Source organism: Emys orbicularis, chromosome 1, assembly GCF_028017835.1.
Source record: "Emys orbicularis isolate rEmyOrb1 chromosome 1, rEmyOrb1.hap1, whole genome shotgun sequence".
Classification (NCBI taxonomy): domain Eukaryota; kingdom Metazoa; phylum Chordata; order Testudines; family Emydidae; genus Emys; species Emys orbicularis.
The window spans coordinates 267,181,932-267,205,386 of record NC_088683.1 but is presented as its reverse complement, the minus strand read 5'-3'; the positions used below and the strand labels follow the sequence as shown (position 1 = coordinate 267,205,386).

The 23,455-nt window shown below is 39.0% G+C and overlaps 1 protein-coding gene across 2 annotated transcripts in view; it reads right to left on the bottom strand.

Moving 5' to 3' along the window:
- Nucleotides 1–23,455, bottom strand: part of NALCN (sodium leak channel, non-selective) — a 369,797-nt gene that overhangs the window by 7,082 nt on the left and 339,260 nt on the right. For both annotated transcript variants that reach the window (XM_065410363.1, XM_065410371.1), the window contains 12 exons: nt 22,302–22,408; nt 15,414–15,534; nt 15,231–15,329; nt 13,615–13,708; nt 12,970–13,076; nt 12,485–12,559; nt 8,327–8,446; nt 6,911–6,979; nt 3,573–3,721; nt 2,662–2,755; nt 1,814–1,946; nt 1,023–1,138 (listed from right to left, as the gene is read on the bottom strand). In XM_065410363.1, coding sequence (XP_065266435.1) covers nt 1,023–1,138; nt 1,814–1,946; nt 2,662–2,755; nt 3,573–3,721; nt 6,911–6,979; nt 8,327–8,446; nt 12,485–12,559; nt 12,970–13,076; nt 13,615–13,708; nt 15,231–15,329; nt 15,414–15,534; nt 22,302–22,408 — 1,284 coding nt within the window. The remainder of the gene's footprint in view (nt 1–1,022; nt 1,139–1,813; nt 1,947–2,661; nt 2,756–3,572; nt 3,722–6,910; nt 6,980–8,326; nt 8,447–12,484; nt 12,560–12,969; nt 13,077–13,614; nt 13,709–15,230; nt 15,330–15,413; nt 15,535–22,301; nt 22,409–23,455) is intronic.

The following is a 23,455-nucleotide window of genomic DNA, read 5'->3' as shown; positions in this document are numbered from 1 at the left end:
ATCCCCACACAGCAATCTTCTGCCACTAGACCAGTGGTGGGCAACCTGCGGCCCGCACGCGGCCCATCAGGGTAATCTGATTGTGGGCCATTAGACATTTTGCTGACGTTGACTGTCCACAGGCACGGCCCCCCCACAGCTCCCAGTGGCCGCGGTTCACTGTTCCCAGCCAATGGGAGATGCAGAAAGCTGCAGGCTGCAGGGACGTGCTGGCCGCTGCTTCCCACAGCTCCCGTTAGCCATGCCTGCGGACGGTCAACATCAGCAAAATGTCTCGCGGCCCACAATCAAATCAGGTTGCCCATGACTGCACTAGATCATCAGCTGATCTCAGCACACTGTAGTTCATATTCAAAATTGTTCGAAGTAATTCAGTGATGGGATGAGTGAACCAGTCATAGTTTAGTTCCTGTTGGTACCTAAACCTCTAAGTTGCTCCCCTACCCAGGCCCTCTCTCCTTTTCAGCTGGGCCATTCTGAAGACAGGAAATGTAACTATGTGAATCTCTGAACCCTAGGTCGAGGGGACAACTCCTGTGCTGCCTGGAGGGAAAGGACTATGACCCCAAGCCTGTAAACACCTATACACATGCTTAACTTTACTACTGTGTGTAGTCCCTGGGAGCAAAGTTAAGCATGCACATGTGTGTTTCAAGGATCAGGGCCTATGTGAAATGCAACATCTCATGTTCAACACTCTTTTGTGAACCTGGGCTGTTAAAAATAAATAAATCACAAAATCCCCTTACCCCAAACTCACCCTGACCCTAGGTCGGTTTGAGGCTCGGTGGGTTAGCACAGCCCACTTTATGTTTTCCTAGTAATACATTTTTCAAGGAAACAATGCAGAAGATTTACTTAGATCATAAGTTCTTTGGGGGCAGGGACTGTCTTTTTGTTGTGGGTTTGTACAATGTCTAACACAATGGGAGTCTTGGTCCACAACTGTGGCTCCTAGGCATTATAGTAAAACAAATAATAATAATAGTACTGAGTGCAGTGCTTATTGTCAAGTCTCTTACCTCTCTTTTGTCATCAACCATGTTCCATATAATTTGAAAATGTCTAAGATCATTATAGCTTAAAAGTTGGTCTTCTTCGGTGGAGTAAAACAATGAGAAATTCTCCACAATGATCGCTAAAAAACACATAAATTAAACATAGTATAAGACTAGTCTGTCAGCACTTTCCAACAGTTATACATTAATTAGAGATAATGTATTTCAGCAGGAACTAAATTTTCACATGTGGCTGTAACAGCGGCAACCTATGGGCAAACCTGGTGCTAATGCACCCCCATATTGTGTGTTTTTGTTGTGCTCAAGTTTGAAAATGTAGTCCTTAAATCTTAAGTAGGGGCCTAATCTAACACCCACTAAATTCAACTGGAAGATTCTCATTTACTTCAGCAGGAGTTGGATTATCAGGCCTATAAAATATAAACTGGAGAGTAGACTAGCTCTGCAAAAACGATTTCCTTTGTACAGCTCTCATCTACTCTTTCATTTTCACATAACTTTCATTTACAGACCTCCTTATCAAAAGACATTTTCTTATTTAGTGTTAACAGCCAGCAATTTAAAATAAAGGTTAGAAACACATAACATACCAGCCAAGTATCTGAAAACATCAGACAATTATAACATTAACTTGAGGGCATTTAACAATTTCTTTTTACTGAGAGAGTTAAAAAAAATGTTACAGTTGATATGGCCTACAACGTAAGGCCTGTTCTGGCTGAGGCACCCAGATCTATGGCACTCCACCCACATTTTAAGATAACTATTTTTCATAGTCAATAATTGTTGCTCACCTACAAGCAAATTTAGCATTATGTATGCAATGATGATATAAAAGGAACAGAAATACATCAGAGCACCAGCATAATTTCCACAATCTGTCCTCCAGTATGTGCTGTTATCTGGAGTACAAAAAGGAGGCTGAACCTTCAAAAGAAAACAGTAAATAATTAAATCAAAAAATTAGGCAAGGGATTGCTTATCGGTCTGCAGTTAACATAACTATATTTTTAGAAAATAATAAAAATAATACAGTAATGCACCTCAAACCAGTGTAGGTTTTGTGGAGAAATACCACATTTGGGAGAAAGGAGGAAATATTTCGCTGTTATTTTAAATGGTAGATGCTGAAAGCAGCTCAGAGCTGGCCCTGAAGGTGATGGATTAGTGGGCAGAGTGAAGGAGAGGCAGATTTCAAAGGTGCACGATAAATCCATTTAACACATGTTTCTGCAATTACCCCCATATATGAGCATGGGTATATATTATTACAGCAAAACAGCAACCAGTGGCAATGAAATGTTACGACACGTTTAACAAACAGCAACCACTCCCATGTATTCAAGACAGGAAATGAAGAATACCTTATCCAATGTAACTGAAACTATGGGGGCAGGGTGGGAGGGGATTTTATGTTAGGCAAAATAAAATGATGTTAACTGAATTTGGGCCAGGACATCAAGATTAATGTTCTTATGAAATGGCCCAGGGTACTTCATTTTAAGGTCAGATTTATCTAAAGGACGATGGTACCATCAACAACACAGTGCTTCTTTGTACCAACCCAGAGCACTGGATACTGAGTCAGAGGAAATTGCGCAACCAGTTTCTTGTGTTTTATCTGTGATTGTGCTGTATTTACCATGCAGTCATGCATAATCTTGTTCCAGTCTTCCCCAGTAACTATTCTGAAGAGTACAGTAATGGCCTTGCCAGCTGATGAAAAGTTTGCATGCCTGTTTTTTTAAACAAAAAGAGAAAAAGAGCAGCTCAGATGTCAGAAATAAAATCTTGGCAATACAAACACATGCAACTTTCTGGAGAATTATTTTGCTGTGTGTTCAACAAGTAAAAAAAAAAATTTGTATTTTCTATTATTCTTACCTGAGCTTCATGCCCCATATATTGTTGGTAGAACTCAGAGAATAATTTGCAAACATATTCACTGAATAATTTATGCCATTAATTTAATAGCGACTTAGAAGCTGGACTCTAGCCACCCAGTTTTGAAAAATTTGGCTAATATCTTATCAAGTAATAAAAGCTCATTTGGGGCCATATCCTTCCCCAGGCCTTCATCCTATTCGTGCCTCTTCTGTGGTGCAAAGGGGATGGAGAGCTGTCATTGGGTTATGTAGGATAATTCCCAGGTGGCATAAAACCAATGTATCTGGCTCCCTCTCACTCCATTCGAGGTGTAGGGACCATTTTTGGATGAACCAAGGGTGTGAGCAGGTGTAGCTGTAGCTCAGTGTTCCAGCAACCTGGGCCAATGGAACAGTCCTTTTGGGATTGTTCCAGCTAGCACAATGAAGAGCAGCCATTAGTCTTCTGTATATTACACTGGGTGTCTGTTTAGTCCCAGGATTTGGGGAATGGGAAGGTGGCTTAGAGCCTTCTATCATACATTGTCAGCTGAGTGCCGCTCAGCTAGACCTAGAGATCTGGCTCTTGGTTGCTGACATAAAACCAAATGAAAATTTGTGCTCAGTAGATGAGAATATTTTATTTGGCTGTTAAAAAACCTTCCACAAAGGGAAGCAAATATTGTACCTGTTAATGTTCTCTCCATATTTCACTGTGCCAAATAAAACTACTCCAGCAAAAGCATAACAAAGAAGCAGTAAGAACATTCCCACAATGATGAAGAAACTCTTATACATGCTGACAACCACAGTCAGCAGCAGCATTTTCAGCGTCACCTGGAAAGGCAGAGAGGAAACACAATTCATGATACTATTAAATAACAGAAATAAAGGAGACTTTAACACATTTGTAACTTTAAATCTTGTAATGATTGTTCTTTTAACTGGGAAAACGTATAGGTTAATGTGCCAATCCAGTAGTTTAGTGGTAGCTCAGTGAAATACTAAACTGTCAGTCTGAGTTTGGAACAACACTTGGTCTCTTGTTCCAGGGTTTATGGCAGTGTATCTCAACCTTTCCAGACTACTGCACACCTTTCAGGAGTCTGATTTGTCTGGAGAATCCCAAGTTTCATCTCACTTAAAAACTACTTGCTTACAAAATCAGACATAAAAATACAAAAGTGTCACAGCCACTCTATTACTGAAAATTTGCTTACTTTCTCATTTTACCATATAATTATAAAATAAATCAATTGGAATATAAATATTGTACTTGCATTTCAGTGTATAGTATACAGAACAGTATAAACAACTCATTGTGTGTATGAAATTTTAGTTTTTACTGATTTTGCTAGTGCTTTTTATGGAGCCTGTTGTAAAACTAGGCAAATAACTAGATGAGTTGATGTATCCCCTGGAAGACCTCTGCATACCGCCAGGGGTACTTGTATCCCTGGTTGCGAACCACTGGTTTATGGTAATCAGTACAGGATTTCACTGGAGATTTAAAGAAACCCATCTATCTACAAGGGCAAGCTTTAGCCCCCCCAGAGAGACTATGACATAACAATCAGCACAGATTGATTAAACTATTGTAATTTCTTACACAAGTCAGCCTGTAGTGTCTAAGCAGAGACAAAGAGACACAATACAGCAAAATGTAGAGAAAATGGAAGCTGTATGATATTTTAGCATCGTGGCAGAATTATTACTTTAGATTGAATTAATTTCAAAAATATTCGGACACTGCAGGAATGTCTCTTTATTTACAGGGGAGGTGAAACAATTTTCATCAGAATCATGACAAATCTGACAAATCATGTTAACTTTTTCCCATCACACTACATCATAGCCATAACTTAATGGGACTGATAAAGCTTTTAACATGAAAGCATAAATAACTAGGTTAAAGGCTTGAAAAAAAATCTAGAATCCTTCAAAAAGCTTTGATGGAAATGACCAGATCTGGTTGCATAAGAGAAGCAAGAGTTTTTCACTTGACTTCCAAGGCTCTCCATGCTCTGTGTGGTTAGATGGAGGCAGACTTTTTTCTTTGCTGAACAGACTCTGTGACTTATCTATTCTTAACCCTTTAGTCCTAATACAGAATTCATTTCCTTGACTGCAGTTACTCTAATATGTCTTATGTCATAGAAAATGTTTGGCTAATGTTTGGAGAAGCTTTGCCACAAGAGAACGCACAGTATTACAACTTACTAAAGAGATACATTTGTTCTCTGCATAGGTAGCTGTCAGTTATACCTGCTGTCTGTTACACTGGTGTAAATCTACATACCAGGTAAATCGAAAGTAACTTCAGTGGAACTGCTCTTAATTTATACAAATGAATCTGAGAATTTGGCCCAACATCTTTATTTTACTGAGCACGAATCCCTTATTTAGATAAAATATAATGTTCAAGTTAACACTAGCACTGTGCTAACACCTGCACTGTGCAGGATGGAGCTTCTGCATGCGGACAGCAGCACAAGATGAGCACATCACCCCATACCCTGCTTTCTTGTGGAGAAAATAAATAAAAGAAAATAAAAGTAACACATCGCAGCACATTGAAAAAGCAATGGTTACAAATACCGAAAAGGGCACAATATATATTCAGGGCTTTAGATGGCAATAATTTTAAATGGTGTTGTGTCTTAGTTATCTTTTTGATGGCAAAAAATGTACAGCAGTTCCAATAACCATAATTTATTTCTGATATTTATGTGATGCTCTGTACCTTGGAGGAACACCATACACCCCCTTGTTCATCTTTATAAAATGATTGTGTGGTATCCAATGCAAAGTTTGTCATGTTTGGTGTCTTCGGAAGGCTCATGATGCACTGAGCATGGTTATTATAGTGATGTTATAGTAATTGTTACAATAAGGTTATAGTAATGTTCTAGGTTATAATTTCATATATAATTATGAGACTGAAAATGTATCCTCATGGCTTAAAGCAAGCCCAGGCAAAAACTCTCCAAGAACAGAGAGGCAGTTCACACCTCATCAGGGCATGTATGGGACAAACCCAGACCAGCTTCACAGGAACAAAGGATGCTGGCCTAGACAGCAACAAAATAACCTGTTGAGCTCTCGAGGGAGTCACGCCCCTTTCTTTGGTCAGTTTGGAACTGCAATGAGGTAATGCTCACCTGAATCTGAAGGGGCGGGGAGGCAAAGCCAAGAGGGAAGAAATAACATATAAAAGGGAGAGACGTTTGCCATGCTCTTCCTCTCTCTTCCACCTACATCTACAGACACCACCACCACCAAGCAACTGAAGTGCTGATCAAAGGGGAGAGCCTGGCTGAAGAGCAACCAGCCAGCCTGTGGTGAGAAGCATCTAAGTTTGTAAGGGCATTGAAAGTGTTAAGTTCAGCTTAGAATGCGTTTTGCTTTTATTTCATTTGACCAAATCCAATTTGTTATGCTTCGACTTATAATCACTTTGAATCTATCTTTGTAGTTCATAAATCTGTTTGTTTATTCTACCTGACGCAGTGTGTTTGGTTTGAAGCATGTCAGAGACTCCCCTTGGGATAACAAGCCTGGTACATATCAATTTCTTTGTTAAATTGATGAACTCATATAAGCTTGCAGCATCCAGCAGGCATAACTGGACACTGCAAGATGGAGGTTCCTAGGGTTGTGTCTGGGACCGGAGATATTGGCTAGGGTCATTCGGTTGCACAATCCAAGAAGCAGCTTACATGCCAGAGGCTGTGCGTGAACAGCCCAGGAGTGGGGGTTCTCACAGCAGAGCAGGGTGAGGCTGGCTCCCAGAGTCAAGGATTGGAGTGACCTAACAGATCACTGGTCCGGATAACACCAGAGGGGAACGTCACAATGTAATACAACTAAAACCCTGATATTTTAAGTTAAACATATAAAATGGAGACTTATAGCAACAGTACATAAAATGGAGACCCGTAGAATGTGCTGTAGAAAAGCAAAGTGATAAATCTTTTAATCTATGCATGAGCATTGTATTGACTGTAATTCCTGATTTGTACTTACATGTTTCCCACAAATTGAGAAGAACCTGAAGACAATTACACATGCACCCATCATATATGTGTATGCATTCTGAAATTTAAACACAAGAGACTTCATATACAGTGTCCTGCAGTGATCTCTCAAATGATCAGTTTTTCTGCATGAATCTCTCTGTGAATTATACAGTGCAATCAGCATTTTAAAAAAAGTAATATTTCAACAACAAATGCTGAATAATAATAAACTAACAGAAAAAGCTGTGCCACTTCAAAAGCACTAGCCAAACCTCCCAACACAATAAACCAACAAAACCCTCACAGTTCTCTTAGCTGGGCTGTAATTATGTCCAACAGCCTCTCAGTTCTATAAGTCTAGGCAGCTGCTGGCTTGCAGAAACTCCACAGGCCTGCCAAGCTACTCAGCAGCAGGGGGCAAATTGAGGATGCCAGGGACAAAGGGACAGTTTTGCCCCCACAAAGAGTGCTTGAGATAGACCAGAGGGAAGGCTCTCAACAATGTAGGGAGGTGACAGCCACAACTGGGGATTGTTGATTGAAGCCACCTCTCCTCTCCAGTGATAAGGGGGGAGAGCTCACATTCCCACAAATGAGGGTATACGCCCCCACTCCCCCTTTTTTTTAAACTTGAGAGGGAGGGTGCAGCTGACCTCTTCCCTGAACAGATAAATCTTCTGCCTTCCTGGACTAAATGTTGTTCTGTAACAAAACCGCATGGACCAGATTCACTGACATGCTTTGCGCTGTTCATCGGTTTAGAAACTCTGCCTTATCTTTCTCTACAATGACTCCTACCTGGATTATTCCCTCCAGCCTCTCTTCCTCTCTCACCCCCCAATGAAACTGCTCCTGGCAAGGTCTTCCAATCCCAGGACACCACATTTCTTCCCTCTCCTCATTCTAATCCCTCCTAAGGACTCACTTCCTCCACAAGGCCCGCAGATCCTAACCAGGGGTTCTCAAACTGGGGGTCGGGACCCCTCATGGGGTCACGAGGTTATTACATGGGGGGTCGCGAGCCGTCAACCTCCACCCCAAACCCTGCTTTGCATCCAGCATTTACAATGGTGTTAAATATATTAAAAAGTGTTTTTAATTTATAAGGGGGGTCGCACTCAAAGGCTTGCTATGTGAAAGGGGTCACCAGTAAAAAAGTTTGAGAGCCTAACCTATATCAGTCCAATATCTTCTCCACCTCAGCACTATAGGATGTAAGAAAAATCTAGTTCACCAACCCCACAAATTGTTACCTTCTTCTTGATTCCCAGGGCATCTTGTTTTATTTGGGTCTTATTTTTAGTTTGTAAACACCCTGGGCTTGGCAATTGTCCTTATTTGAATCAGGATAGCAGTAAAAACTGTTGGTGATTAACAAATAAAACCAATAAATTATCATTGGAATTGCAATTGTTGATCTTACTAGTAAGGCAAAGTGAAGTATCACCCATATAACACCAAGGGAGGTCACCAAAAGGTCATATCGATTTCTTCTGCTTTGCCAGAAGCCAGCAGGTGACATGGCAATAATCTTCATAGTGACCTAGAGAACAATAAAGATAGTCTTGCTAGTGCAAATTCTTAGCAAAAGGTTATTTTTCACTATAAGAACATTTGGTCCCTAAAATGTTTTGGTAGTGTTCTACTTGTAGATTGGTTTTAAATGAGTAGGAGTTTTAATAGTTAAACAAAGGGTTAGTATGAAGGTAGAAAATGATTAAGCTGATGATGCATAACTAAAAAATTACGTGTGTGTGTATGGGTGTATGAAGTGACTGAAGTATATATTAATGCCAATTTCGCACAAATACACTTATATGCAAGGTTATAACTGTCTTATATGTCTCATGTACTGCAAATTAATTTAAAAGCAACCTTCTTTTTCCTGTTGCAAACGTTTTTTGTTTTACTTCTGCTGAACTCCATCCATGCTCAACAGCATACATGAGCACAGGAAGCATAAGATTGGAGGAAAAAATAGTGTGGGCCAGTAGATTGCAGGGGGTTTCACAATGCTCCTAATGAACACAGAGACTGAAAGGGTTGACTTTTCTTAGAAACAGGTTTCAGAGCGGTAGCCATGTTAGTCTGTATCAGCAAAAACAACGAGGAGTCCTTGTGGAACCTTAGAGACTAACAAATTTATTTAGGCATAAGCTTTTGCCCAAATAAATTTGTTAGTCTCTAAGGTGCCACAAGGACTCCTCGTTGTTTTTTCTTAGAAAGTTAGTGATGCCACAGGCAGGATGTTTAAGAATAGGATCTGTTTAGAACAGATAACAGTATTTAGCAGTCGTACAAGCCATGTGATCCATGCAGAATGTCTACAAAAGAAGGTTTAGCATTGCACACAGTCAGTTCTTATCTACACATATTAACGGTTTAAATGTTACTAAAGCATATCATATAAAAGAAATAATAATTAGGCACTAACCTCTTTGGTTTTATATCCTAGCTTTCAATACTGACATTTAACAATATTTGTTAAATTCCCAAAGGCTAAATTGTATTTAAGGTGACACTGGTTTAGGCTCAAATTTGACACTCTTCACTTACCTGATCGTATACTCTCCACTCAGATATGACTGGAAAGTGCAGGACAGAGTCACAATTTTTATAATCTGCAGAGGAATATTTTTCAGTTTCCAAATATCTATTTTTTGCTGTACTTCTCCATCCCTCCCATTCCACAAACCAAGTTTTCCCACAGTTAGCAGGATACAATAGCTCCACATACCAGGATTTAAAAAAAAAATGGTCTACCACAGGCAGACTAAATCCTTCCTTCCCATGTCTTTTCAAGATATTTTATTGTAAGAATGGGGTCCACCTGATATTCATCTCAGTCATCACTAAAGCCATGTCTCATAGTATCCTAAAATAATAATGAGGTCTCAAAGTAAGTTTTTTCCACTGATTCTGTGGCCACTCGTATTGATGTTTGCAATAGGAAGAGTGATTCTTTTCTTACACAGGTTTGAGCTCTCATCAGTGGTCTTTAGAACTGTTTCACTGCATTCTTTACCAGAGCTATGCAGTTAGACCTGACCCTACTCAGATTCTGTGTCTACCAGGGTTCAGGTTTGGCCATGATTAACCAGGACAGGTACCAAGTACTTGGCAGCAAGCTGCATTTATCTGTCTTGTGGGGATGTATCTGGTAGGTTGGGGATATGCATGACACAAATGAACTGGAATTTGTGGGTAGATTCAGGAGATGCTTGTGGGCACAATGGCTCTAAACTTTTCAAGAAGGACCTTGATAAGGGAGCCAAATAGGCATCAAGAGTTTTCTTCAGTTTGGAAACAAAGGAATATTTTATTTTTACCTGTTAACTTTCTAATCCAGGTGAGAAAGCTGAACACACAGTTTAGATCCTGCCAGTATTCTTTTGTCTAAAAGGTTTTTAATTTATATCTGTATCTAGATCACTTTTTCATTAAGATGCAGTCTACTCTGGAGCTTTACAGAATTTTCTCTTTCCTTGTGCAGCACTCTCACTGTTAGTCTGAACTCTCCTTGATGGGCATGATTCTGGACCCCCTGTTGAGGAATGGCCTTCATTTCCCCACATTGGTTAGTGGCTCTTTTAGCTTTCTTGTCACAAGTTCTATCTATTTGTGCTAGCATGGTAGAGGGCACTGGAATTAGACTTGTTTGAATCCCATGTACTACAGAAATTTTACCTTGAATCCAACTTTTCCTTTGCCCTCTAGACAGTTTCCTACTCAGGATGGCCTCCAGGTAGAATGATTGCCATTAAAAAGTCAATATTTCTCAACCAGCAGTTACCTCACAGAGGTATCTCAGATACCAACATATTTCCCCATACTTACCACAGGAAATAAATAGAGTATCAGATTGTGGTGTGGTAATTGTTGACATTATAATGAGAGACTCATAACTTTATGGAGGATTCTGTAGAATGGTAAAAAAAAACTACAGAAAGGATATTATGTGCAATTCTATAAATCAGCTAAAATGTAAAGGCTGCTAAGGCTTTAGTTTGAGCCTCTTTATTTGATGACTAGCAAAGTGAGCCTTTTTAGTTGCCATCTCCTTTCTTAGGTACACAGAGGAGCTGAGTTCTCTGATTACTAGACTGCTTTATTGGCAGATGTTTCCAGACAGAGTTGTTGCTAGATTAGGTATAAAATATTGATACAAATCCATCTACTTTGATTTCCTTTCCCCATAAATCTTGTACACTGAAAATGTCATTTTTGTATGTTGAAACAAAACCCTTTTGAAATGTTTGGAAATTGTTTGTTTTCCCAGGCAGAACAAGAGAGTAGGGATTTCTAAAGCAATCCTTATTTGGTGAATTAAAAACTGGCCATGTATCCTACAAATCAAACCTCTCCATATCTGCTCACTCTTCTAGAGGCACTGACTCCTCTTGGGCAGATAAGGCATAGGCAACATATGATATATGTAGGACTGCTACAAGGTAGTCACTTCATTGTTTATCCATCATTGCTGGGAAAACCTATCAAATTAGGAACATAGGAACTGTCATATTGGATTAGACCAGTGATCCATCTAGTCCACTCTCCTGTCTGGGATAGTGGCCAGTACCAGATATTTCAGAGGAAAGTGCAAAAAATCTTGTAGTGGAATTATGGAATAAGCGAACCATAAGGGGAAGTTTATTCTTAACTCCCATAAATTTGTGACTGGCTTACAATCTGAAAGATGAGGATTTATATCCCTTCTCATTTTTCATCTTATCCAGTGTAGCTATCTATGTTATTACCTATATAAATATCTAATCTTTTTCTGAACCCTACTAAGCTCTCAGACTCATTCCTATCTTGTTGAAATGAGTCCCACAGGTTAACTATGCTCACAGAGCTGATGTTGGTTGCAGTGTTTTCCAGGCTGCTAATTAAGAAAAACCAACCACCTTCTTTTCACTGCTTGTACTAAATATTGTCTTTTAAGATGGGAGAAGAGAGTCATATGATAAAGGAAATTATACACCAAATAGTTATGTTTGTCATAGTCTTCCCCCAATATACCCCTGTTATATAACCTTTACTTTTCTATGCTCGTATCTACATACTACCCGTAATTCTGTTGCTTTTGCTTTTTAAATGACTGAGGGAAAGGAGATGGATACACACACAGAGATGCTTAGAAATATATGTGCTTTCTATGGCTAACAGTCCTTTTGCCTTCTGTTTTCTCATGGTGTCATATTTAAACAGACTGAGAATGAAAGGAAGGATGTATGTTTTAAGCAGGACTTCCCAGGTAGCTAGACCTTGTGCTGGCTCACTGCACAGAACACCCTTTGCAACTCTGCTTTAGAAATTTACTGAAATACCATTCTCACTGCTATACATATCCAGGATGAAATTATCTGTGTTGCAGATACATGGACTGAAAAGGATACACAAGTCTAGCCCCATAACAAGTAAAACACACATTTCTGCAATACATACTCAAGCACTAGTCATATGAGTTGCCCCATGGATATGTAGCCTGAAATTAAAACTTGGACAGTAACCCTAGAACCAAAATAAAATATACAAAACTAGTCTGACTCTGGAGAAACAACTAAATATATTACTGTACCTCTAGGACAAAAATGAAGGTGAAAACAACAGACATTGTTGCTAAAGGAACAGTCACTGGATCTTCGACATCCCACTGAAATGGAACAAAGATAGTAGATCATAAAACAGATATAAAATATATTTACCACGTTTTAATTTTTATTTCAGTGTGTATTGTTGCCATAGATTCCGTTTTTACAGTGAATAACACATTCAGGCAGGAATGGCAGGTGGGTGCATCTTTCCTTTTATATGGATTTAGCGTTAAATGAGAAATTAAAAATAGTGGACCAGATTGTTAATTGGTATAAACTGGCGCAGCTCCAGAGACTTTAATGGAGCTGTACTGATTTACACCAGCTGAGTATCTGGCCCACTGTATTTAGAAATATTATATTATATTTCCAGCAGTTCATTGCTAGCTTATGTACAGTTCACTATTTTAAAAGGGTACAGCTCATTCGTTCCACCACTGTTACAAGACGCAATAAGAAACAAAAATACCTTCACTGAAAGCAAGACAGACTGGGCCAGAACAAGCACAGCAATAGTCCTCTTAAAAAACGGATGCTGCGTTATATCATACATTTTGGCTCTAAAGCCATCGTTATCTGAAAAAGAAGGAGTTAAACAAGAAGAATTAAATTGCACACAGTGGTATTTTTTTCTCCCTGTTTCTTGACATATTTTTCTTGTTTGTTAATGGTAACCTAATCCTTGTCTAGTTTTGAAATACATTTCTAATTTTCTGCTACAGTTTCACATATCAAATAGTGCTTCTGAACATGTAATTTCAAATACTGAACACCAATGTTGCATGAAGGCTTTGGTAGGGGTAAAGCAAGTGCATCATTCAATAGCTGTCAAGATAATACATTCAGTTCATATCATTAACAGGCAAGTGCAAATATATTTCATTTAAAATTCATTTTTTCATTAAGGCTTATCCTAAAACCATTGAAGCACAACCTTTTTTGGGTTGATTTTAATAGCCTTATGCAGAGATCTGTAGTTGGAGCCTGTTTCCACATTAACTTATGCACAACCTCCTAGTGGCCTAACGATTACAATTTTAATTTGAATCTTAGACTCCTGGGGAATTATGAACACTGGGCCTCAACATGAATAACATCAGAATATCTTTGATACCCGGACGAGGTGGGAGATGAAGAGGTTGAGCTATCTTCAGTCTGCTCTTTAGATCTTCCCACCGTCTCTGATCTACAGTCAGTAAAGCTGTACCCTTAACAAAGAAAAACAAGAAGATTTTGTCATATAAAATCTTAAACATTTAAATGTTGTGCACATGAAAACAACAGCTTGCCTCGGGGCTTGAAATGAAGTTACATTCTCAAACTCTCCTTGAATAACACAGTATTTGGGTAAAGGGGTCAGAGCATCAGCCCTGCACTCAAGAAGATTTCCAAATGCACTAGCTGTGAGTTTCTGGGACTCAACTCAGCAAGCTCAGTTGTTGCTCTTTGTATCAGCGGCTCAGTGGGGGTAGGGAAACCTACGGGAGGTCTTCCATTTGACTGAACACCATTTGCTGGGGAGCACTGTTTTAAACAGTGGTCGATTCTGTCTGGACTTTGCTGTAAAAAACCCTGCAGCAAGGTATTAGCTTGTCAGCACTGCTCTAGCTTATCAGGGAACCAGCCTTCTACAAAAGCACTACAGACACACTTCCTATGCTTGTAGTATAATTTAAATAAAATAAACATATGCTATGCTACAACATTTTCCATAAAGGAAGCATAAGAAGTGCAGATATGACTTCAGGGTAGGTAGTAATAAAGAGCACACACATAAGCATTTTGATAGCATAGTACAAACTACACTATTTAAAATTATCTTAAGACATAATAAGGTCCTTACAACATCAGAGAGCTATAAAATCTCATACCAAGGGTTTGGAGCTGGAAAAGCAACAGAGAACTTTTAAAGGCAAATGTCACAGATTGCTTTCCCAGACACATAGAAACTTTGCCCAGTAAGCACTTAACCATACAAAGCTGTGTGAGCAGTGGTACCATCCCCATGGCGTGTCTTGGAATGTCTAGTCTTGGAACAGTGAGTCAAACAAACAGGTGGTTGTCCTACTAATAAGATCAGAAAAGCTCCCTCTGAGGTGAACATAATCTCTTTATGGAATTGTGTCCCCAAGATATGCCCTGGGAAGATACACCCTAAAACGTGATGCAGTTAAAGAGACTGATTATTATAACATGTATTAATTCTCACTGTTAGGCCAAAAATCACACAGCACAGGAAATATTACATTAAAAGGGATTACACAATAAAAAAGATTAATAAAAACTAGTGGATTGTTGGAAAGATTTCATTACAGAAAAAATAAAAAGGTAGTAAAATAAAGACACAAGCTTAGTGAAATTTAAAAACAACCATGTCACAGACTCTAGATCTGTGTCTCAAGAGCTTTCCCCCTCACCACCATTTTTGTCAAGTGAGGAACTCAAAGAATGGTTCTCTTTGTTCATTGCTTATGGGCCAAATTGAGACCATGCCTAAATTCATACTTCAGTACACCTGCATCTGCTCACTTCAGATCTGAATTTGGTCCTATATCTCTCTTCAGGTAATATGATCCTAAGGAAATAATGAGGTTGCTTCTTGAATTGTAACTTACTTATATTAGCAACAGCACATCTTATTATCTCATATTGCACAATTTGTCATATGATGTTTAAAGCTAACAAAGTATGAAACTATTCCCATGTGAGATACAATAACTGAATTATTACCTTATTTTCATTGAAATTAGCAATGACAACTCCAACAAAAAGGGTCAATCCAATCATGCAGCCCAGGAACACAAAGACATGAATATAGATTCCATGGATCTGCATATACGAAAAATATGATTATTCATCAAAACAAATTCAGCAGCTTTCAAAGCGTTAACAGGATTTGATATGCTTGCTTACCGGCCCCACGCGATGAATAATGACATCTCTGACTTCCACCCAGCCTTTTAATGAAAGAACTTCAAATAGTGCCAACATGGCATTTCCCACATTGTCAAAATTAAAATTGCGAGGATTTGCCCTGAAATAATAGTAAAGGAATGAGTGCATTTTAACTATCTTCTGATAAGATGGATCTTAGGCATCGTACTGTGGCCTCTCTAAGTCAAAGAATACATCCTCATGCTATACAAAGGAGCTAATCATATAAAGAAGCACAGTTTTTATTTGTGTTATTACTCAACTTTTATTTCCATATCTGCTTAGTTTTTCTTCATATTCTAAGTTAGTCTGAGACTGTAAACTCCTTTGTTACAGTGACTGTGGCATTGTCTAAATCTCTACAAAATATCATGCAAAGTTCTGAATAATAATACTTTGAAAACTAAAAAAATTACATATACTCCACTTAATTGCTAAATCTTTACAATCTCATATTTATTTATAAGCTGAGCTACTGTAAAAATGATAACGCTTGTGACATGGCACTGTATTTTAGAGTGTTTCTGACAGTACATTGCCAAAATTTAATCCTGGGTGGAGCGCAGGAGCTGGTCCAAGAGGTAACTATAGCGGGACCGCTTGGAAATAGTGACCATAATACAATAGCATTCAACATCCCTGTGGTGGGAAGAACACCTCAATTGCCCAACACTGTGGCCTTTAATTTCAAAAGGGGGAACTATACAAAAATGAGGGGGTTAGTTAGACAAAAGTTAAAAGGTACAGTGACTAAAGTGAAATCCCTGCAAGTTGCGTGGGCCCTTTTTAAAGACACCATAATAGAGGCTCAACTTCAATGTATACCCCAAATTAAGAAAAACAGTAAAAGAACTAAAAAAGAGCCACCGTGGCTTAACAACCATGTAAAAGAAGCAGTGAGAGATAAAAAGACTTCCTTTAAAAAGTGGAAGTCAAATCCTAGTGAGGCAAATAGAAAGGAGCACAAACACTGCCAACTTAAGTGCAAGAGTGTAATAAGAAAAGCCAAAGAGGAGTTTGAAGAACGGCTAGCCAAAAACTCCAAAGGTAATAACAAAATGTTTTTTAAGTACATCAGAAGCAGGAAGCCTGCTAAACAACCAGTGGGGCCCCTTGACGATGAAAATACAAAAGGAGCGCTTAAAGATGATAAAGTCATTGCGGAGAAACTAAATGGATTCTTTGCTTCAGTCTTCACGGCTGAGGATGTTAGGGAGATTCCCAAACCTGAGCTGGCTTTTGTAGGTGACAAATCTGAGGAACTGTCACAGACTGAAGTATCACTAGAGGAGGTTTTGGAATTAATTGATAAACTCAACATTAACAAGTCACCGGGACCAGATGGCATTCACCCAAGAGTTCTGAAAGAACTCAAATGTGAAGTTGCGGAACTATTAACTAAGGTTTGTAACCTGTCCTTTAAATCGGCTTCGGTACCCAATGACTGGAAGTTAGCTAATGTAACGCCAATATTTAAAAAGGGCTCTAGGGGTGATCCCGGCAATTACAGACCGGTAAGTCTAACGTCGGTACCGGGCAAATTAGTTGAAACAATAGTAAAGAACAAAATTGTCAGACACATAGAAAAACATAAACTCTTGAGCAATAGTCAACATGGTTTCTGTAAAGGGAAATCGTGTCTTACTAATCTATTAGAGTTCTTTGAAGGGGTCAACAAACATGTGGACAAGGGGGATCCGGTGGACATAGTGTACTTAGATTTCCAGAAAGCCTTTGACAAGGTCCCTCACCAAAGGCTCTTACGTAAATTAAGCTGTCATGGGATAAAAGGGAAGGTCCTTTCATGGATTGAGAACTGGTTAAAGGACAGGGAACAAAGGGTAGGAATTAATGGTAAATTCTCAGAATGGAGAGGGGTAACTAGTGGTGTTCCCCAAGGGTCAGTCCTAGGACCTATCCTATTCAATTTATTCATAAATGATCTGGAGAAAGGGGTAAACAGTGAGGTGGCAAAGTTTGCAGATGATACTAAACTACTCAAGATAGTTAAGACCAAAGCAGATTGTGAAGAACTTCAAAAAGATCTCACAAAACTAAGTGATTGGGCAACAAAATGGCAAATGAAATTTAATGTGGATAAATGTAAAGTAATGCACATTGGAAAAAATAACCCCAACTACACATACAACATGATGGGGGCTAATTTAGCTACAACGAGTCAGGAAAAAGATCTTGGCGTCATCGTGGATAGTTCTCTAAAGATGTCCACGCAGTGTGCAGAGGCGGTCAAAAAAGCAAACAGGATGTTAGGAATCATTAAAAAGGGGATAGAGAATAAGACTGAGAATATATTATTGCCCTTATATAAATCCATGGTTCGCCCACATCTCGAATACTGTGTACAGATGTGGTCTCCTCACCTCAAAAAAGATATTCTAGCACTAGAAAAGGTTCAGAAAAGAGCAACTAAAATGATTAAGGGTTTAGAGAGGGTCCCATATGAGGAAAGATTAAAGAGGCTAGGACTCTTCAGTTTGGAAAAGAGAAGACTAAGGGGGGACATGATAGAGGTATATAAAATCATGAGTGATGTTGAGAAAGTGGATAAGGAAAAGTTATTTACTTATTCCCATAATACAAGAACTAGGGGTCACCAAATGAAATTAATAGGCAGCAGGTTTAAAACAAATAAAAGGAAGTTCTTCTTCACGCAGCGCACAGTCAACTTGTGGAACTCCTTACCTGAGGAGGTTGTGAAGGCTAGGACTATAACAATGTTTAAAAGGGGACTGGATAAATTCATGGTGGCTAAGTCCATAAATGGCTATTAGCCAGGATGGGTAAGAATGGTGTCCCTAGCCTCTGTTCGTCAGAGGATGGAGATGGATGGCAGGAGAGAGATCACTTGATCATTGCCTGTTAGGTTCACTCCCTCTGGGGCACCTGGCATTGGCCACTGTCGGTAGACAGATACTGGGCTAGATGGACCTTTGGTCTGACCCAGTACGGCCTTTCTTATGTTCTTATGTTCTTAAAAGTTAGCGATCGTGAAAAAAACAGTTCTGATGACACTGGCAGAAACAAAGCTATGTCATACAACCCTGCTAATGTACCTCAAGGAACAGAATTTTCAAAAGTGCTTATGTGATTTAGGCTCCTGGTTTAGTCAGTAGGTGCTTCTGCAAATTATCATTCATATTCATTCATAATATCAGATTTTGCTAGTCCAAAGAGAAATGTTAACGAGAGGAAATCACTGGTTTTCTCAGCCTTCAAACATAACATTCTTTGTGTTAGCCAGGATTCCAAAGGAAGAAACTCCATTTGAAAATGAAAGAATCCATTAGAGGTTAGTTTTTTAAAGAGCTGTGCATCCCCAATCAGAGACAGATTTTCTGAAAAGCTCATCCTCAGCTACCATTCAGACACCAAATTAAGTAGCTAGATTTCCAGTTTTCCTACCAGCGTAACTTTTTGGAAAATCTCACCGCTAAGGCTATGTCTACAATATGAGTGTGATTCCCCTGAGTTGGTGTGAGTATAAGTAGTAGTAGAGCTGTGGTAGCACAGGCAGTGGCAGCAGAGGCACAGCTTAGCTTTGCTTAGTACAGTTGTTCCCAAACTGGGGTTCGTGAACCCCTGGGGGTTCGTGAAATGTTACAGGAGGTTCTTAGGAAAAAATTCTCTAATGGCGGACAGAGCTGTCCCTAGGAACCTCGGGCAGCCTGGAGCCCCTGAGCTTCCAAGAGCTAAGCAGATCAAAGCAAGCCTATCTATCACACTGAGGAGATTTAAACTTCAAGACTCGTTATAAGAAATGGAAAGGGAGGTGGATATTTTTTGCTGATTATAATTAAATAGGCAGCTAGTATTGTTTTTAAAATTATTATGAAGAACAAGTTTAAGCTTTGTTGTAATGTGCGTTGTTTGCCTGGACTGCTCAAGACCTGAATGCTTGTGGAAGGAGGAACTCTTTGAGTTGGCTTCTTAAATACCTTCATGCTGTTTCACATCTAATACTCCTTGATGAAACATAGGAGCCTTTTCTTATAACAGGCTTATTCAAAGTGATACAAGCTACGAAAGTGAGATCTTGGAAGAGTGTTGCCGTTTTCATAATGTAATAAAAATACTGTAATGATAAATAATAATTAATAATAGTGTGGAATAAGCATGTCATAAAAACAAATGTTATATTTCCAAGATCACTGCTTTTATAATTTATACTCAGGTAAAGGAGAAAATCCCTGGAAATATTCATTTTTAGAAGGGGGTTCATGAAACTTGACATTTTAGTGAAAGGGGTTCACAGGTTGTTAAAGTTTGGGAACCACTAGCTTAGTACAAACCATGCCTCCGTTGCCACTGCCCACGCTACTGCAGCTACACTACTGTTTATACTCAGGCTAGCTCTCATTGAGCTACCATGGGTATCTGCACACAAGCCGGGAAATCACACCCCTCGCTTGCAATATGGACATAGCTCCCACTGTGACACTCAGGCTATGAGGTACTGGGCTCTTGAAAATCTGGTCCTACAAGGCCAACAACTGGTACTCACCTCCTTGAGTAATACATTTTCTGCAGTGACAAAAAATTCTCCAAACTTCATAGTTTTGCTGATTAAGATCTTTTTAGTTATTTCTGGATCAAGCTGAAGTGGATTGAATTTGCTTACTCACAGGAATTCTGCCTTCAGAATTTATCTGAAGCATACGGAAGCTGAAAGAGTTCTGCAGATGCCACAGCTTCACTGACTGTTCAAATCACAGTGTATTATTTCATTAGTGTAGGATGGCTCTGAATTTTCCCATGCTACCACGTTCTTTTACCCTCCCCCCTTAATTAAAAAAATTTTAGCCGTTTTGCTGAATTTGCAAAAAGTGAAACAACCTCCTTTCAAAATATAAGCAATTAAAGACAAGTTTCACACATTTTTAGGTGTTAGAAAATCTTAAATTGACACTGTCAGAATATAAATCATAGATTTACTGTTGCCATTACATCATTGTTGCATCTGAGATACCACAATTAGGGCTGTCAATTAATTGCAGTTAACTCACACGATTAACTCAAAAAAATGAATCATGATTAAAAAAATGAATCACGATTAATCACAGTTTTAATCACACTGTTAAACAATAGAATACCAATTGAAATTTATTAAATATTTGTGGATGTTTTTCTACCTTTTCAAATGTATTGATTTCAATAACAACACAGAATACAAAGTGTACAGTGCTCACTTTATATTATTATTTTTTATTACAAATATTTGCACTGTAAAAATGATAGAGTATTTTTCAATTCACCTCATAAAAGTACTGTACTGCAATCTCTTTATAATGAAAGTGCAACTTACAAATGTAGATTTTTTGTTGTTGTTACATAAAAAACTCAAAAACAAAACAATGTAAAACTTTAGAGCCTACAAATCCACTCAGTCCTACCTCTTGTTCAGCCAATTGCTAAGACAAACAAGTTTGTTTACATTAATGGGAGATCATGCTGTCCATTTCTTATTTACAACGTCACCAGAAAGTGAGAGCAGGCGTTCTCATGGGACTTTTGTAGCAGGCATTGCAAGGTATTTACATGCTAGATATGCTAAACATTCGTATTCATATTTCAGCCACCATTCTAGAGGACATGCTTCCATGCTTGTTAAAAAAATAATTAGTTAATTAAATTTGTGACTCAACTCCAGTGGGGAGAATTGTATGTCTCCTGCTTTGTTTTACCAGCATTCTGCCATATATTTCATGTTATAGCAGTCTTGCATGATGACCCAGCACATGTTGTTCGATTTAAGAACACTTTCACTGCAGATTTGACAAAACACAAAGAAAGAATGAATGTGAGATTTCTAAAGATAGCTGCAGTGCCTTCCAAAATCTGAGAGGGACGAGGTGTGGAGCATGCTTTCAGAAGTCTTAAAAGAGCAACACTCCAATGTGGAAACTACAGACCCTGAACCACCAAAAAAGAAAATCAACCTTCTACTGGTGGCATCTGACTCAGATGATGAAAATGAACATGCGTTGGTCTGCACTGCTTTGGATCGTTACTTAGCAGAACCCATCATCAGCATGGACGCATGTCCTCTGGAATGGTGGTTGAAGCATGAAGGGACATATGAATCTTTACAGCATCTGGGATGTAAATATTTTGTGACGCCATGTTCTCACTTTCAGGTGACATTGTAAACAAGAAGCGGATAGCATTATCTCCTGCAAATGTAAACAAACTTGTTTGTCTGAGTGACTGACTGAACAAGAAATAGGACTGAGTGGGACTTGTAGGCTTCAAAGTTTTACAGTGTTTTATTTTGGAATGCAGTGTTTTTGAACATAATTCTACATTTGTAAGTTCAACTTTCGTGATAAAGAAATTACACTACAGTACTTGTATTAGGTGAACTGAAAAATACTATTTCTTTTGTTTTTACAGTGCAAATATTTGCAATAAAAAATAAATATAAAGTGAGCACTGTACACTTTGTATTCTGTGTTATAATTGAAATCAATATATTTGAAAATGTAAAAAGCATCCAAAATATTTAAAATGGTATTCTATTATTGTTTAACAGTGTGATTAATCATGCAATTAATCATGATTAATTTTTTTAATCACACGATTAATCATGATTAATTTTCTTAATCGCTTGACAGCCCTAACCACAGTATTTCCCTGTGTGTAAAATAGGAAATATCAGATGTGGACAGTAATAGGCAGCATGTTTGTCTTTCCTGCGCTTCCCTCAGGTTGGTAGGGAAACTAGATTGGTCCGTTTGTCACCAGTTTTATTTGCTACTTTCAGTACTACAACGCTGCAGTGTTTGGGTCCTGCAGCAGATTAACAACTGAACTATCTGAAGAAAAACTGGCTAAGTTACAACTACTCACCAGACTCTTGGCACCCAAAATCCAGGCTTTTTCTCTCCAGGTCTTAGCTTTAAATTCAGATTTTTTGAAACACTTACATTTATTCTGAAGATGCCATGACAATCTTCCTATAGTAAAATAAAGCACATTGGGTGAAATATAGACCTGCAGAGAGGTGAGGACACTGTACAACACAAACAGCACAATAAATAAGGCAGCTTGAAACAGTGTAAATGGAACAAAAGGGTTATTTTTAGGTACTGGATTAATAGCATTGGGAACAGAACTTTTTCATATGCAGGGAAGATACAGCATGAGCAGTGACAATGTAGAATCTTCATTCTGCACTTCAAGGCCCCCTCCCAGACTGAGAGGGCTAGTAAATCTGCAAGTTCATTCAGCTCTTGGCCTCTTTTCTGAGAGTGTCATGGTGTTTGTGATGCTTGACTCCTCCCCACTGCAAGTGGAATGATGCTACTAATCTGCTTCACATAGGCCACGTAACACTGGCTGGTACATTTCGTCACCATCAGCCAGGCCTGGATTTTAACTGGTGATCGAGGATTGCTAGATGTCATAGCCCATTTCCAGTCCCTTGCGCTGTCCAGTCCTTCAGCGCTCAAATGTCATGAACTCGGTATCTTTCTCATGTCTCCTCAAATGCCTGGCACTCCCATTCCTTTTGCACTACGTAACAACCTTCTCTTCATTCAAACCGCTTCCTAAAACACCCCTCTTCAGTGACCCTCCTTCCAATTCTTACAATCATAATCTCCCAAAGAAAGCACTGTGTTTTGTAAAAGAAAGCAGGAAAAAGACATGGAAGAGAGGGTTACTCACCCTGTGCGGTAACTGAGGTTCTTCGAGATGTGTGTCCCTACGGGTGCTCCACTGTAGGTGCAGTAGTGTCCCTGTGCCTGGGATCAGAGATCTTTGGCAGCAGTGCCAGTTGGGCCGCACACGCACTCCTCCCCGTCTCACGCTGTGAGCAGTGGCTATATTGCACTGTGTGGTTCACCACCCTCAGTTCCTTCTCTACCACAGAGCCTACGTTTGAACTCTGAAGCGGAGGGAAGGAGGGAGGGTAGTGAAGCACCCATAGGGACACACATCTTGAAGAATCTCAGTTACTGCACAGGGTGAGTAACCCTTTGTTCTTCTCCGAGTAGTGTTCC